The sequence below is a fragment of the Geotrypetes seraphini genome, chromosome 14 (assembly GCF_902459505.1).
Source record: "Geotrypetes seraphini chromosome 14, aGeoSer1.1, whole genome shotgun sequence".
NCBI lineage: Eukaryota > Metazoa > Chordata > Amphibia > Gymnophiona > Dermophiidae > Geotrypetes > Geotrypetes seraphini.
This window is the reverse complement of record NC_047097.1, coordinates 75,383,344-75,398,321: the sequence shown is the minus strand read 5'-3', so window position 1 is coordinate 75,398,321 and position 14,978 is coordinate 75,383,344. Positions and strand designations below refer to the sequence as shown.

Sequence of the window (14,978 nt, the reverse complement as noted above, 5' to 3'; positions counted from 1 at the left end):
TTCCTGCTCTTGGGAGATCAACGCGATTTGATTGAGGGAGGGCTTACACTCCCCAGCATAGGGTTCTTTACATGGCTGTCTTGGTGGTAAAAAAGCTCCTGTTGCAGCATTGGGTGGGTGACCCAGTGGCCTCTTTTCCGCACTGGCTTGCTCGTTTTGCTGAGGTAGGGCGGTAAGAGCTTCAACGCGTCCCTAGGTCTGGGACTCTGGCCCTCCACTGCTATCAAGCTCTGTGGAAGCGGGCATTAACTCCCGCAGACACAGACTCCTTACCTTGATTTTTCTTCTTGGTGGGGCTGTTGCTCTCTTTTTGTTTTTTCATCGAGTGGCTGCACTTGTGTGTGTGAGCATTTGGGTGTTTGGATGTCTGGAGGTCTGATTGTGGAGTGGTCTGAGGCCGAGTGCTTGGGGTTTGTGTGTGTTTGATTGGGGGGATTGGTATTTCAAAATGTCAATTGTGATGGGCATCCATCCATTGGGTTCTTGTACTGTGCAACATTTGCTGTCATAGTTTTCAAGTGCTGTTTTTTCTGCCTATTCTGTTTTTATGCTTACTCTGATCCTGGTTGTATGTTCCCTTTGCAATTGCTAATAAAGACAATTTAAAAAAAAAAAAAAGGATCCATTGGTCTTGGGTGCTGCTTAGAAATAGATTATTAGGTTGAATATAGTGGGGTTTTTTGCTAATATTTTTGATGATGTTAATATTCTGTATTGCTTTCTTAGCCCAGAAAGGGACTTCAATAAAAGAGTCTATAAATATTTAAAATTAAATAAGGCAAATGCAAACCTACTAAATATCCTAGCAGGTCAAGCTGGGTTTTCCTGCTGAACTCCTAGCAGTTTTCTTAGGTCACATGATGACACTCCCTAGTGCTAAAGAAAATGGGCACTAGAAGTGTGTAGGCGAAGGAGAGGTACTTCCCTGCCTTAGCTGGGGTTTATCTCTACATCAATTGGACGGTTCCTTCTAGGCAGGTAGTACTCTCAGTTCTTCTACTGCTGCTCCACCTGAAACAAGTTCAATGCAAGCTAAGGCACCATGGCCGTAAAATAGCCTGGAATGTCTGTCATGGTATTTCTGAGACCTGTGTAGCTTTGGGCAAAGCTTGAGAGTATGTGTAAGAGATGGGAACAACCCAGCATGTTTGTATTACTGCTGAACATCTCTGTACTTACACTGATAGCTTTTCTTCTTTTCAGCTGGGATGAGTGGGTTCCAGAGAGCAGAGTACTCAAGTACGTGGACATCAATCTGCAAAAACAGAAAGAACTCCAGAAGGCTAATCAGTGAGTACTTTTGTGATGCATGAGACTTGGTACTGTTTCCCCAACTCCATCTTCTTTTGCCCTATCTAGCTTTCTCAAGAGTTCATGCACTCTTATTAGGGGGAAGGGACTTGCTATGCTTCTTTTTCTGTACGGTTTACATATTTTAGGCAGGTACTTCTTTTGTACTTGGGACAAGGACTTTGTTGTCCCAGAAACAGAATAAGCCAGATAGCCTTGAGTATCTCCACATTCCACATCCGTTGCTGAGCAGTATAAATGTGTTCTTCTATTTGATTCTGCTGCAGTTGTTGTTGGTCTTAAAATCGGCAGCCGTCATAGTACCTAGTTTCTGACAACCCACCAGTAACAGTAAATGATAACAGATAAGAACTGCACGATCCACCCAGTCTGGCTAATAAAGCAAAGCTACACACGCAACTCTGCTGGTTATAGTAATTCATCCATGCTGTAATCGCTAGAGAAGGGCGATAAAAATGATAAATGGGATGGTGTGACTGCCCTATGAGAAAAAGCTATAAAGTGACTTGGGCTCTTCAGCTGAGGTGAGATATGATAGAGGTCTATAAAATACTGAGTGGATGTGACTTGCTTGCTTTACTCTTTCCAAAAATACTAAAACTAAGGGGGTACACAATGAAGCTATTAACTAATTAATAAATTTAAAACAAATTGGAGGAAATATTTCTTCTCTCAATGTCTAAATTCTGGAATTCATTGCCAGAAAATGTCCTAAAAGCAGTTCATATAGTAAAGATTTAAAAAGGTTTGAACAAGTTCCTAAAAGTCCATAAACCATTATTATCCTGGACATAGGAAAATCCACTGCTTATTCCTGGGGTAAGCAGCATAAAATCTGTCCTACTCTTTTAGGATCTTAATAGGTACAGGGGGTGAGAAATGTACATCTTCCACATGATGATATGGGGGGAGGAAGGAGTTGCGGGTCCTACACACATCACAGGAAAAGGAATAGAGGAAAAAGCAGGGTGAGAGAATGTGTTACCCCAGAAGCTCTTGCATGGCTTCCTGTTTGGAGTGGGCTTGATTGTAGAGAGGATTGCTGCCTCCTAAGAGCAGATATAATTGTGCATGTTGTTTTTAAAGGGAGCAGTATGCAGAAGGAAAGATGAGAGGTGCAGCCCCAGGAAAGAAGACATCTGCTCTGCAACAGAAGAATGTAGAAGTGTAAGATTTTCTTCTCCTCTTACTTCTCCCACTGTGTTACGAGGGGGTGCTGAAAAGTTCTCAGCCCAACCAACTTCCCAAATTATAAGTGTTGCTTTGCCACTGTAGCTGAAAAGCGTTTTTATTTTGAAAAGCCAATTTGCAGAATTATAATGCTATGTTTTGACATTGCTTCAGATCACTGATTGAACCATGTCATTGAAAAGTGTGGAGTTTTTAAGTGTAGAACTCCGAGCTGTCATGAAGTTCCTATTCCTGCAAAAGAAAACTTCAAAGGAAATCCATGAATGTAAGATACAAACATTGAGTGACAAATGCCCATCGTAATCCACAGTGAAGAAGTGGTGTGCAAACTTTCAGCGTGGAGATTTTGAGACTGAAGATGCAGTAAGGTATTGCAGGCCTCAAAAGGTGTCAGCTCCTGAAATTGTTGACCATGTCAATGACCTCATTTTGGCAGAACCGCAAATATAGCTAAAACAATTGCTGAAACATTACAGATATCCAAGAAACATGTTGAGTGTATAATCCACGAGCAGCTGGTATGCAGAAACTGTCAGCCAAGAGGGGGCCCAAATGTTTGAATGCTGACAAGAAACGACGTTGAGTGGACACTTCCAAGTTGATTTTGCAGTATTTTCAGCGAGCTGTTGCCACTCTTTTGGAATGACTAGTTAACTTACATTAAATTACATTAGGGACTTCTATTCCGCCTATACCTTGCAGTTCATGGCGGATTACAAAAGAGCTGATGAAACATGGTTTACACCACTATGATCCTGAGACAAAACAGACCACGCAATGGTGGCACTCGGGTTCGCCAAGGAAATTCAAGACCCAAGTCAGCAGGAAAGGTCATGGCCACAATGTTTGGGATCAGGAATGTGTTGTAATGACTGACTATCTTCCAAGGTACCAAACAGTTAATGCCGAATACTACAGTGATTCGAGGTGATTGTAGCAGTGGAGCAGTATTTCAGTGATCAGACATCAGAGTATTTTTTGGAAAGGTTACAGAAACCTCAGACATGATGTGCCAAGTGTGTTGAACTTAGAGGTGAATAACTTGTAAATTTCATGACTCCATGTCACGCCCTTCTTGGTTGGGCTGAGAACTTTTCAGCACCCCTTCGTATGTGTTAAATGTGTCCATTCCTTTTCTACCCCAAATGGAATTGAATATGTGAAGTGGGATTGCTCTTTTGCTGACGACAAAGAAGTGGGGAAGGGACACTGGTCAGACCATTGCGTGGAAAGATACGTTTATTTAAAATTTTAAATTTCAGTTAAAACAAATATACACATGAATAAAATAAAACGTGGCAGGCATGTAAAGTCCCTTGTAATAAAACATGTACTGGACCCCAAAACAGTCCATGTTTCGGCCACAGAGGCCTTCCTCAGGAGTTGTAAACAGTAACCTAAAAACAGAACAATAAAGATTAAAAATACATTCAAATGTGTTATGTACCGGAAGTTAAAACCATATAAAATTATGCACTTAGGAAAACATTGCATAAAATATAAATACATATTTGAAAATGTCAACTTGGAAAGCAATAAAAAATGAAATAACATGCCATAAATATGTACAGAATATATATAGGCAAGTACTATGTGAATAAAAGTGTGCCTGAGTGTAGCAACTTACAAACGAGACTAGCAGATATAAACAAAAGAGCAAAACAGAATCAGATAAAACCAGACCTACCCAGTAGATGGCACCAATTGACATAAAGTCAAGCACAACTGAGATTATGGTACTAAAAAGTAAAAAAAAAATCACTAATTAGACCAAGCACCAGTGAAGCCAAAAAAACAAACAAACGATAAAAGCTTAAATAAAAGTGGGCATAAGCAAAAAAATGAAATGACAAGTAATGTACAAGGTTCCTGCCGCTTGACACAATATGGATAAACACTGGAAAGAAAAACAAAAAGGGGGAGAATTTAAAAAGCTAAATAAAAACACAAACATGTGTACATAGTGTGAAGAAACTTACCGATCGTGGAAAGATGCAATAAAATTGCAATCGCTGCTAGGTAGGGCCGCATTCAAAAGTGAAAGTAAATCTAGGCTAAAAATTGCACCAAAAAGGAGCGTAGGAGCGTGTTGATGTTTGAGCGGTATAAAAAATTTCTTAATAAACTTGAAACTTGATGTCACTCGCTGGCTGTTAAATGGTACAAGAGATGTCGGGTAGGAGCCAGAGGACGTGATGACGTCATAAAAAAATGCATGTGTGAAAAATACAAAGGGTATTGAAAAGTAAAAATAAGTATGGTGGGAACAAAGAAAGCGGATAGTCACTTTATGAGAAAATGAACAAAGGGACCAAAAACTGATTCTAGACAATTTTGACGTGCTTTAAAGACGCATCTTTTTATAGAATCTTTTGGAAGTTAGACATTGGATGTTTATTCATTTGTATTGCTAATCTCTGTGAACTGCATAGAACTTAATGGTATTTGCAGTATACAAGTGAGTTTTTGTTATGTTTATAAAACACAAGATGCTAAACACAAAAGGGACCAAAAGGAGAAAAAAACAAAGGCGCCAAATGAATGGAAGTCTAGATTTAAAGAAACCAATAAATATATTTAATGCATAAAGTATGATTGTACAATTTGCAGAGTGCAAGGGAATATTAAAAGAAGGGGGGAGGAAGGGAAAAAAGGGGAAGAGGGGGTAGGAAGGAAAAAAAGGAAGGGGAATGAAACATAAAGTGAAAAGGAAAGGGGGAAGAGGGGGGAGGAAGGAAAAAAGGAAGGGTAACAGAAAATAAAGAGAAAAAGAAGGGGTGGGAGAAAAAGAAAGGGCAAGGGAATATAATGAAGGGGGGAGGGGGAAAAGGGACTGAGGGGAAGAAAAAAAGGGGTGGGGGAGACACAGACCAAGAAGTCAAAAAGGAAGTGTAAAGGGGAAAAGGGGAGGAAGAACAAAACGGACAAGAGAGAGGAAATATGAGGGGGAAAAAAGAGGGGGGGACACATGCTCTTTTGCTTCCATATATATTTCACTCCCTCCCTACATCCTTGAATCCGTGTGGGAAATCAATATGGCATGCAGTGAAGAATGTGCTCAGATGCTTCTGTCTTGCAACTGAAACTTCTTTTCCTGCATCAGAGAGAGGTTAGTGTAGTGCATAGCAGTGATGGCTGCCTTGTGATTTCTGCTTCACTTGTAGTAATGTGGCGTGCTATAGTCTTGTCCAGAGTTACTTTATATTTTTTATTCCAAGTAATATGATAATAGATTGAGGGAGGGAATAAAATCCAATCTCACAGCATTTAAATGAGCCAAATTCATTCATGTCAGAAGGCAAATCATAGTCAGTACCTTTGTTCCTTGGGCATGTGAGCTGGGAGAAGCTGTGCTATGTTGGCAATACATAAAATGACTGTTACATCTCTGCTGTCTGAGCACTGCCCAAATGACTTCAGGAATCACACTCTGCTTTGCTTTCTCTGCAGAAAAACCAAAAAGAACAAACAGAAAGGTAAGAATTATTTTTGACATTATGCATGTAGGTAGACTGTAAAGAAAATTTGAAGATGAATCTGTTATGCAAGAAATTTGATGGAGTTGGGTACTAAAAACATAGGCATTAGTGTGGTCAGATGAACATGTACGGAGATGGAGAGTTGAGTGTGGACAGACTCAAATTTTATGGATGGTCTCTCACCAGCTCCTGGAATAGGAGAAAGTAGCAGTACAAGTGAGACCCCCCAGCCTCCACGGAAGAAGAGGGCCCGTGTAGATCCCACTGTTGAAAGTGTAAGTACACTTTGGTGTTTTGCTTTGGAATGTACACTATTCAGCTCTGTGTAAGAAACGGGCGTGTTTCTAGGAGGGTTGGTTGTGTGACTAGTGAATTGTGGAGACCCTTAGAGATGGATTTTTGTATATCGCCATCTGCAGAGACAGATAAACCCTTTATCCCCAAAGCTTTCCCTCCTTGTTAACCTACTTGTCTTCAGTTTGTTTCCTTGTCCTGGTCTTACTACCCTATCAGTTTTTATTTTTAAAAATGTTATCCCTGGTTTTATTGTAAATCACTTTGATTTAACATTTCCTGTTAATTGCAGTATATCAAATAAAAATAACTAACTTACAGGCCTGTTGGAGTGATCATAATTGGAAGTCCAATAGTACTTTTCCCAGAATAGTCTATATAAATGGGTAACTAGAAAATTTCTCACCCTCCCTGTCTGTATAAATTTGTGTGCTTCGTCAGGAATTGCTTGCTTTGACTGCAGGTGCTCTTTGTCCCCCTCCCCACCAGCCCCCCCAAACAAACCCTGCTATCCTAGATGACTGCCCAGTCCTGTGTTATGGTTTAATGTGCCCTGTTCTCTGAAGTATCATAGTGGTTTGTGCTTTTACTGAAATAAATACAGAACACATGGGCACAAAAAAAAGACTAGGGAAATGAAAGGCAGTACCAAGTCTATGTGCCAACAAGCAAACCCCAGATGCATCTGAAAAGAAAGGAAATTTCCAGCCAGCCTTCAAGTTTATTAGGTTTTTATATACCGCCTATCAAGATTATCTAAGTGGTTTTTACAATCAGGTACTCAAGCATTTCAATTTAGGCAAAGAGAACTAAATGCTATGTGTATTCCAGATGTGCCCATGAAGGATGGGGGTAACTAAAAGTCAATCACTTGAACATAAGGAATTAATGCATCATTCAAGTGAACTAGCAAAGCAGATTGAAGAGCATAATCGGCTTCAGTTTGCTAAGACATGTTCTCTGATTCGTGTTACAATGGTATCACTATTTCCTGAGGTACATTTTTAGCCAAGTGGGTAGCTTACCTGTTAGCCCTGCTTGACTAGCTTCTGCCAGGTATAATTTTTCTCTTACTATCTGTTCCACAGGAGGAAACATTTATGAACAGGGTTGAAGTAAAGGTTAAGATTCCAGAAGAGCTCAAACCATGGCTTGTAGATGACTGGGACTTGATCACCAGGCAAAAACAGGTGGCACCTTACTCTATTTTATGTATACTCCATTATCTTTAGATAAGCACATGTAGGTGACGTCATCCACAGAGCCCAGTACGGAAAGTGGTAAAGTGTACTGTCACATTAAGCTTTTAGCAAAGTTTCAAAACTGCCCACACTGCACATGTGCAAGTGCCTTCTTGCCCGATGCCAGCTTGCAAGGTCAATTTTTCGTTTGCCACAGAGTGAAGACTATGCATCTCAACTGTGTTTCCTCAAGTTTGCCTTTCCACTTCATTTTTTTAAGTTATCCTGTTTTACTTTGTTTATTTTCTACCTTATTTTAAAAAAAGGGGCCTTTAGAGAACTTTAAAACCTTTGCCCCTCCCATCAGCTTCGCCAGTTTTTCAGCTTTCTTTTTACTCCACCATGGTATCATCCTCTCTGGCTGGTCCTGATTCCTGGGCTAACTAACCCCCCCCCCAAAAAAAAAAAACAACAACAAACCCAAAACAAAAAACAAACCCAAACAAACTACTAGAAACACACTATCAGAATGTTTTTTTCTTCTCCTCTTTTAGAAATATTAGGCCTGGAGTCTATTTCCAGCAACTTGGAGTTTTCTGTAGTGCCGATCCCTGTCGGTACTGGTGAATATCAACATCAAATAGCGCCACTAGCATATCTAGCCTAGAGTCTCTTGATGCATGCCTTTCATTGACGCCATCATTCTTTGATGCAAGCTGTCATTTCTGAAGCGCATTACCTATTGAGACAACCACACTTCAACATTTATTGCTTACATCGTGTTCTTATGAACAATTTAGAAAACAACTAAAAACAGTTCTCTTTGTAAAATTTCTGACCTAACAATTCTTATTGGTTTTTTTTTGTAGTTAAGCCATTGTAAGCTGCATACAACTTATGGTTATGTAGTCTAGAAATCTGGGGTTATGTAAGTCCTTTTTTCTTCCTGGGAGTGTTGACCATTTTTGGCATCCTAGTTACTCAAGCTCAAGTCATTGAGCCCTTTGACTTAACGTTGACCATTTTCCCCACATGTCAAAGAGGGTATTGAGTGGCTTTAAGAAATGTATTCGATGTAATCGGACCATTTCAGGTTCTGAACCACAGAGAGAACCACATAATCCACATTCGCTCTGACCTCTGTTCCCGCTTACAAAAGAGGTTATTGGAAGCCCAAAAGTTTTTGGTACCGCATGGCAGAGGACTCTGAACCTGATACATCACCACCACATCCAGAGCACCTTACAAAGGCAGGAGTCTACATCTTCATCTTTACCTTGAGCATCAAGGGACATGGCATGTAAGAAAGCTAAGAAACACAAATATTCTTCCCCTTTCTAGTCATGGCACTGTGTCCTCTCAAGTATCGACTTCCTTGATACATAGTAAGCGTCAATGCACTGGAAACAGCTCTCTTTCTATCTAGCTGAAGTCTCCTCTTAGGCATGCATCGACATTAAGGTTTCCCATATCCTGACATCTGGTGCAGCAGACTGCTTCCAGTGTCAGCATCATCTCTTCAGGAGATCCTGGCTATGCTTAGACAAGAGCTTTTGGGGCTACTGCAGATGCAGTCTTCACAGACTTTAAAGGCTTCCATACCTGTCTTGTTCCAGCCTGAGGATACATTGAAGTATCAACTGAAGATGAGGCCATTCACCCCTGCTTGACAGATTCATCGATAGAGGAGTTATCTCCTGGGTCAGATCATCAACCCAAACCTTGATGTACATTTGATGCTCCTCTCGGTGCGCACTCCCTGATTCACTTACCAGGGAGTACTTTGAGGACTCTGATTCAGATATTTCTTACCATTTAGATGAGTATTTGCCAGAATACTCTGTAGAAGAATCCTATGGTATACTTTCTGATCCTTCTCCACTCAACAATGTAAGTCTAAAGAATCCTATGGTATACTTTCTGATCCTTCTCCACTCAACAATGTAAGTCTCCGCCAGAAAGTATATCTTTTACTGTTTTTGTCAGGCAGATGCTCAGGCTTTGTCCATCAAAAATGGAAACGGGGAAGGTACCTTGCTCTGTGCTTTTTTTACCTATTTGACTATGAAGCACCACCAAACAAATGTGATAAAGTATCTTTGCATAGGGTCATGAAGGATACTTTAAGAACTGGGAAACAATTGTCCAGGATTTGAACAAACTCAACTTAAACATCATTCATTAGTTGTGGAATCTGCCCTCAAATGTTCATGCATCTCAATCCTATGCTTCTGCTCCTCCAGGCAGAGAGGTCAGGACATTATTATTAGACTTTTTGGGCAAACACATTTTCCAATCATCTATGCCAGTGGTTCCCAAACCAGTCCTGGGGGACCCCCAGCCAGTCAGGTTTTCAAGATATCCCTAATGAATATGCATGAGAGAGATTTGCATATAATGGAAGTGACAGGTATGCAAATCTCTCTCATGCATATTCATTAGGGATATCTTGAAAACCTGACTGGCTGGGGGTCTCCCAGGACAGGTTTGGGAACCACTGATCTATGCTTATCTATAGAATTATGGATTACCAATTCTACATTTCCATTTATTTTAAATCCTTACTTAAATGGCTTTGAGTTTTGAGGCATTCCTCCCTCCAGACAAACTAAAACAGTTTCAATAATTATCTAAGAGCTTGTCACTATGAGAAAGTATATGCCTAGAAGAATTTTCAATAAAAGAAAAAAGTCAATGCATCTGCTCTGAATATAGAGTTGTGTGCTGTTTGGCTTTTTTAGAAGAATTTTCAATGCATTTCAATGAATATCTGCAGTTGCAATTGCAGTGTGCCATTTTGCCTGGCTTAGGAGACTGGTCTGGATGAACATCTTTCAAATGTTCCTTGTAAGGGAGATGACATATTTGGGGGTAGAAATGAAGAGGTGGCAGATAAAAAAAAAACCCAAAAAAAAACCAGATACTATGACCACTTTATCTAAGCCACAAATCTCTTGATCTTCATTGACTAGAAGATATTCTGCTTCATCCAGATGTTCATATTTAAACGTGCTCTGGCATACTACCTGGACTGGACTAAACCTCATAGAGGATCCTCTCAACTCTTTGTGGCTTTTTGACTCTTAACAGACTCTTGAGTTCCTGTTACCAAGAGGAACCATCTTCAATTGGCTACTGGACTGTATCTCCTTCGCATATTCTCAGGCTGGGCTGGTTATACAGGGCTGTGTAAAGTCCACATTGTCCAAGCTATGGCTGCCTCTGTGGCTCATTTCTGCTGTTCATCTATTGACATCTGTGAGGTGGTTACTTGGTCCTCTTACATCTCTTACAAACTTACACCTCTTACATCTCACAAACTCTACAAACAAAACTTCACAGTTGGTTTGGACAGCCAGTTCTGCAAAATATTTTTACTTCCTGAGTGCCAACTTTCTCTACACTCCTCTTGGGTTTCACCAGGCTCATGTTTATAAACACATTATCCTTGTCCAGAGTTGTTATCCTAGTAGCTTGGGAGTCCCACATGTGAGAATATTATGCCTGGGCACTGTCTAAAGATTTAAAGTGACAGAACACTTGGTAGTGCCCATAGTGGGTTCTGTGGGTGACGCCCATATGAGACTATAAATCTTGGAGAACAACTGCTACAGGTAAGTATCTTTCCTGTGCAAACAGCATAAAATTACTTATGGATGGGTTAAGTACCTCAGCTCGCAAGTTACTTGCAGAAGACGTATCATTTTCTTCTTTCCACCCCCTTGTGTCTCTGGGCAGCACCCCATCTCCTCGGTTTTAACTTCTGCAGGCATGTTTAGAAGATGTGTTTTCATCTGCTCTGCACTAGATTTTTTTTTTTTTTTTTAGCTTTAATCCATTCCTGTTCAAGGCTTCCCTGTACTAAGCAGTTCCCGGGTAAGGGGCCAGACATTTGGGTCTGAAGCCAGGAGGGTCACACTTTTTTAAAAGAAGCACCTGCCTTGCTGGCAGGCTCTAACACTCGAAGCTCAGGAATAGGTTCCTTGGGAGCGGTGCTTGCCCCTATGGAATTGGGCATATGTGCGCAGGCTGATCTGATCCCACAACTGGCCAGGAGACTTGGTGGAGGTTGGCTGCATCCTCCCCTTGAAGAATCATATAGGAGCGTGAGGAGTTAAGGATTTCAGATTTTTGGAACCTGAATAAAAGGCAGCCTGAAGACACAAGATGCTAGAGCTTCTCTGAGGCAGAAATCCCTCTTCCATTTTCAGCTCAGTGAGAAGATGATGAAGACATAGCACATACGAATTGCCGCTAGAGGGTTTTTTCCCCTATAATAGCCTCCGGAAGAGTGTTCCAGTTTTCTACCACTCTCTGGGTGAAGAAGAATTTCCTTACGTTTGTACAGAATCGATCCCCTTTTAACTTTAGAGAGTGCCCTATCGTTCTCTCTACCTGGGAGAGGGTGAACAACCTGTCTTTATCTAAGTCTATTCCTTTCATTATCTTGAATGTTTCGATCATGTCCCCTCTGTTTCCTCTTTTCAAGAGAGAAAGGCCCAGTTTCTCTAATCTCTCACTGTAAGGCAACTCCTCCAGCCCCTTAACCATTTTAGTCGCTCTTCTCTGGACCCTTTCGAGTAGTACCGTGTCCTTCTTCATGTACAGCAACCAGTGCTGGACACAGTATTCCAGGTGGGGGTGTTCCATGGCCTGGTACAGCGGCATGATAACCTTCTCCAATCTGTTTGTGATCCCCCTTCTTAATCATTCCTAGCCTTCTGTTTGCCTTTTTCGCCGCTGCTGCACATTGCGCGGACAGCTTCATCAACTTATCAACCAGTACTCCCAAGTCTTTTTCCTGGGGAGGGGGAAATTTCTCCACAAGTACTGCACTGGACATCCTGTATTCGTGTATAAAATTTTTGTTACCAACATGCATCACCTTACAATTATCCCATTTCTCGAACGTGTTTGTCACATTGCAGGTCTTTGCAATCCTCCTGCATCTTCACTACTCTGAATAACTTCGTATCGTCTGCAAATTTAATCACCTCACTCGTCGTACCAATTCCAGGTTGTTTATAAATATGTTGAAGAGCACGGGTCCAAGCACCGAACCCTGTGGCACTCCACTGGTGACGCTTTTCCAGTCTGAGTATTGTCCATTTATCCCCACTCTGTTTCCTATCCGCCAGCCAGTTTTTAATCCACGTGAGTATTTCACCCTTTATTCAATGGCTCACAATTTTTTGAAGTAGATGTTCCTGCGGAATCTTGGCGAGCACCTTTTGAAAATCCAGATCTACAATGTTGACTGGGTCACCCTTGTCTATCTGCCTGTTTAATAATAATAATAATAATAATTTATTTCTTATATACCGCCAAAGCCATAGTAGTTCGAGGCGGTTTACAGTGAAGAAGGGCTGGACAATCAGCGAAAGGTTACAATGGTACAATCAGAGAAACTAGGTGCCAGAGAAAATGATACAATTAGCGAAAATGGTACAATCGGCGAAAGATGGAGTAATCAGAGAAAAAGGTACAGTCAGAGCAAAAAAGTACAGTAAAGAAGGTACTCCTGTATTCGTAGCAGATCTGTAAGTACAGCTCATTATTTATGGGAAAATTGGAGTGGGTCAGAAGTCGGCAAAAGTAAGGGCTTCCGAGGGTATTCCAAGGGTCCTCCACCTCTAAAATGTTGTTTCCAGCAATTTTGAACTTTTGGTTTTGCTTTTTGGTGCTAAAATGTTGCTGTGAATTTCCTGGTTTTATTTCTGAAGCTGCCTTCTGCCTCAATCAATTATGGACACCTCAGGTGGTTTGGACCCCATATCTTGTCACACTTGCACTGTATAGTTGGATGAGGAGTGTTCTTGTGAGGGGTGGGGGTGGGAGCCATGGGCTTAGCCCATTTGGGTCAGAAGAGGCAGAAAGCTTGATCTGTGTTGTAAAGCCTGGTTACAGCCTCTTAAATGAGTGTTGCCTGCGAAGCACTCTTGTGCAAACATCCCTGACCCTGAGAAGAGATGTGTGGTGGTTCTGCAGAGGGCCCAAGTCGGGTTTTCGACCATGATTTTATCACTTTTTGATGTATGGAGCTTACGGAGTTTTCTTCCACAAAACAAGGACTTGCTGCAGAAGCCGGAGGCCCAGTTGGGAACGGACTAGGACAATCTGGGCTCAGATGAAATCCTACGTGTCCTCCCTGGGTGGTGCGCAGGCTTTTTAAGCTGGCAGATTTAACTGACGTTATTAGCTTCTCTGCGGGATTTAGTCCCCTGCAGTTTTCTACTGCCCAGCTCTCACTGTTAAGCAGTATCAAATAGCAATCCATATGCTTCCCTTCTCACTCAGCGATTACCAGGATGAAAAGAGAGTATTGGGAAACGGCTGGGGGTCTTCTGACAGGGGCCAAGGTAATGATGAAATTGTATCCCATGACTTCTGATTTTCAGCATTTGTTTGCTCCACCTAAGGTGGATTCTCTGGTGACTCAAAATTACTAAAAGAAGTTCTCTGCCTAGTGACGGTAGAGGATTCTCAGGTTCACAATGTGGACTTTACATTACATTACATTAGTGACTTCTATTCCGCCTGTACCTTGCAGTTCAAAGCGGATTACAGTATAAGATAGCTGGGCATTTCCAGGAAGTTACAATTTGGGGGACGCTTACACAGTAGATGCAGGGGGATTAGAATTTAGAGGACGTTAAATAGAGGAGGCAGAGGGGAGAAATTGAGGAAGGGAGGAGAATTGAGGAATACTAGTAGGGAAGATGAAGTTTAGGGTTGGTTACTTGTTAGGGTCGTTGGGGAGGTCTGCTGGTAGTTTGATTGGAGGGGGGAGGATGCGAGGGGGGTCTTTGTCTTCAAAAGGAAGTTTTAGGTATTGGCTTTAGGCTTTAAGGCTTCCTTTTTGGTGCAGGCCTGCCATAAAATGTTATGCCAGAATCTTGCTGCAGAGGGGGCAGAGAGCCCTCCCGGCTTGGGTGAACTATGTGATGCACGTTCTTTATGACATGCTCAGGGTCATGTGTGGACACTATTTGACATGCTCAGGATCATGAGTAAAGTGTCAGCGTATTAAATCTCTGCCCACAGAATGCTCTGGGTGGGGGATCTGGCATCTAAGGCCACCTTGAGCAAGTTCCCTTTTAAGGAGCAGAGTTTTTGGGGGAAAGGACTGGATGGCTTGATGACCAGCATGATGGATTGTTGTCTCAAGTCCTTACTGGACAGTAAGCCATGGTCGTGGTTCCTTTGCGGCTATAGAAAACCACATTATGAGTCTACGGGTTTCTCATCCCAAAGGTCCTTCCAAGGTGCTAGACAGAGGTTTGGGGACTCTAGAAGAACCTCCCATCTGGCTCTCACCCCGCCACAAATCCTAAGAAATCCCAATGATGTCAGGTTGTCTCTGGGATCCCCTGCATAGGAGGGAGACTCTCAGAGTTCTGGGAGACTTGGGTTCAGATTTCATCAGACCAATGGGTACTGGACACCATTTGAGAGGGTTACAAACTCAAATTCTGTCTCCTTTGGGGCATCTTTCTGGACTCTGGGAAGACCAGAGACAGCA

The 14,978-nt window shown here is 41.7% G+C and overlaps 1 protein-coding gene across 3 annotated transcripts in view; it reads left to right on the top strand.

The window, feature by feature from the left end:
• Positions 1-14,978, top strand: part of MORF4L1 (mortality factor 4 like 1) — a 56,138-nt gene that overhangs the window by 24,496 nt on the left and 16,664 nt on the right. For all 3 annotated transcript variants that reach the window (XM_033920401.1, XM_033920402.1, XM_033920403.1), the window contains 5 exons: positions 1,204-1,290; positions 2,398-2,478; positions 5,953-5,978; positions 6,168-6,256; positions 7,364-7,465. In XM_033920401.1, the coding sequence (XP_033776292.1) occupies positions 1,204-1,290; positions 2,398-2,478; positions 5,953-5,978; positions 6,168-6,256; positions 7,364-7,465 (385 nt within the window). The remainder of the gene's footprint in view (positions 1-1,203; positions 1,291-2,397; positions 2,479-5,952; positions 5,979-6,167; positions 6,257-7,363; positions 7,466-14,978) is intronic.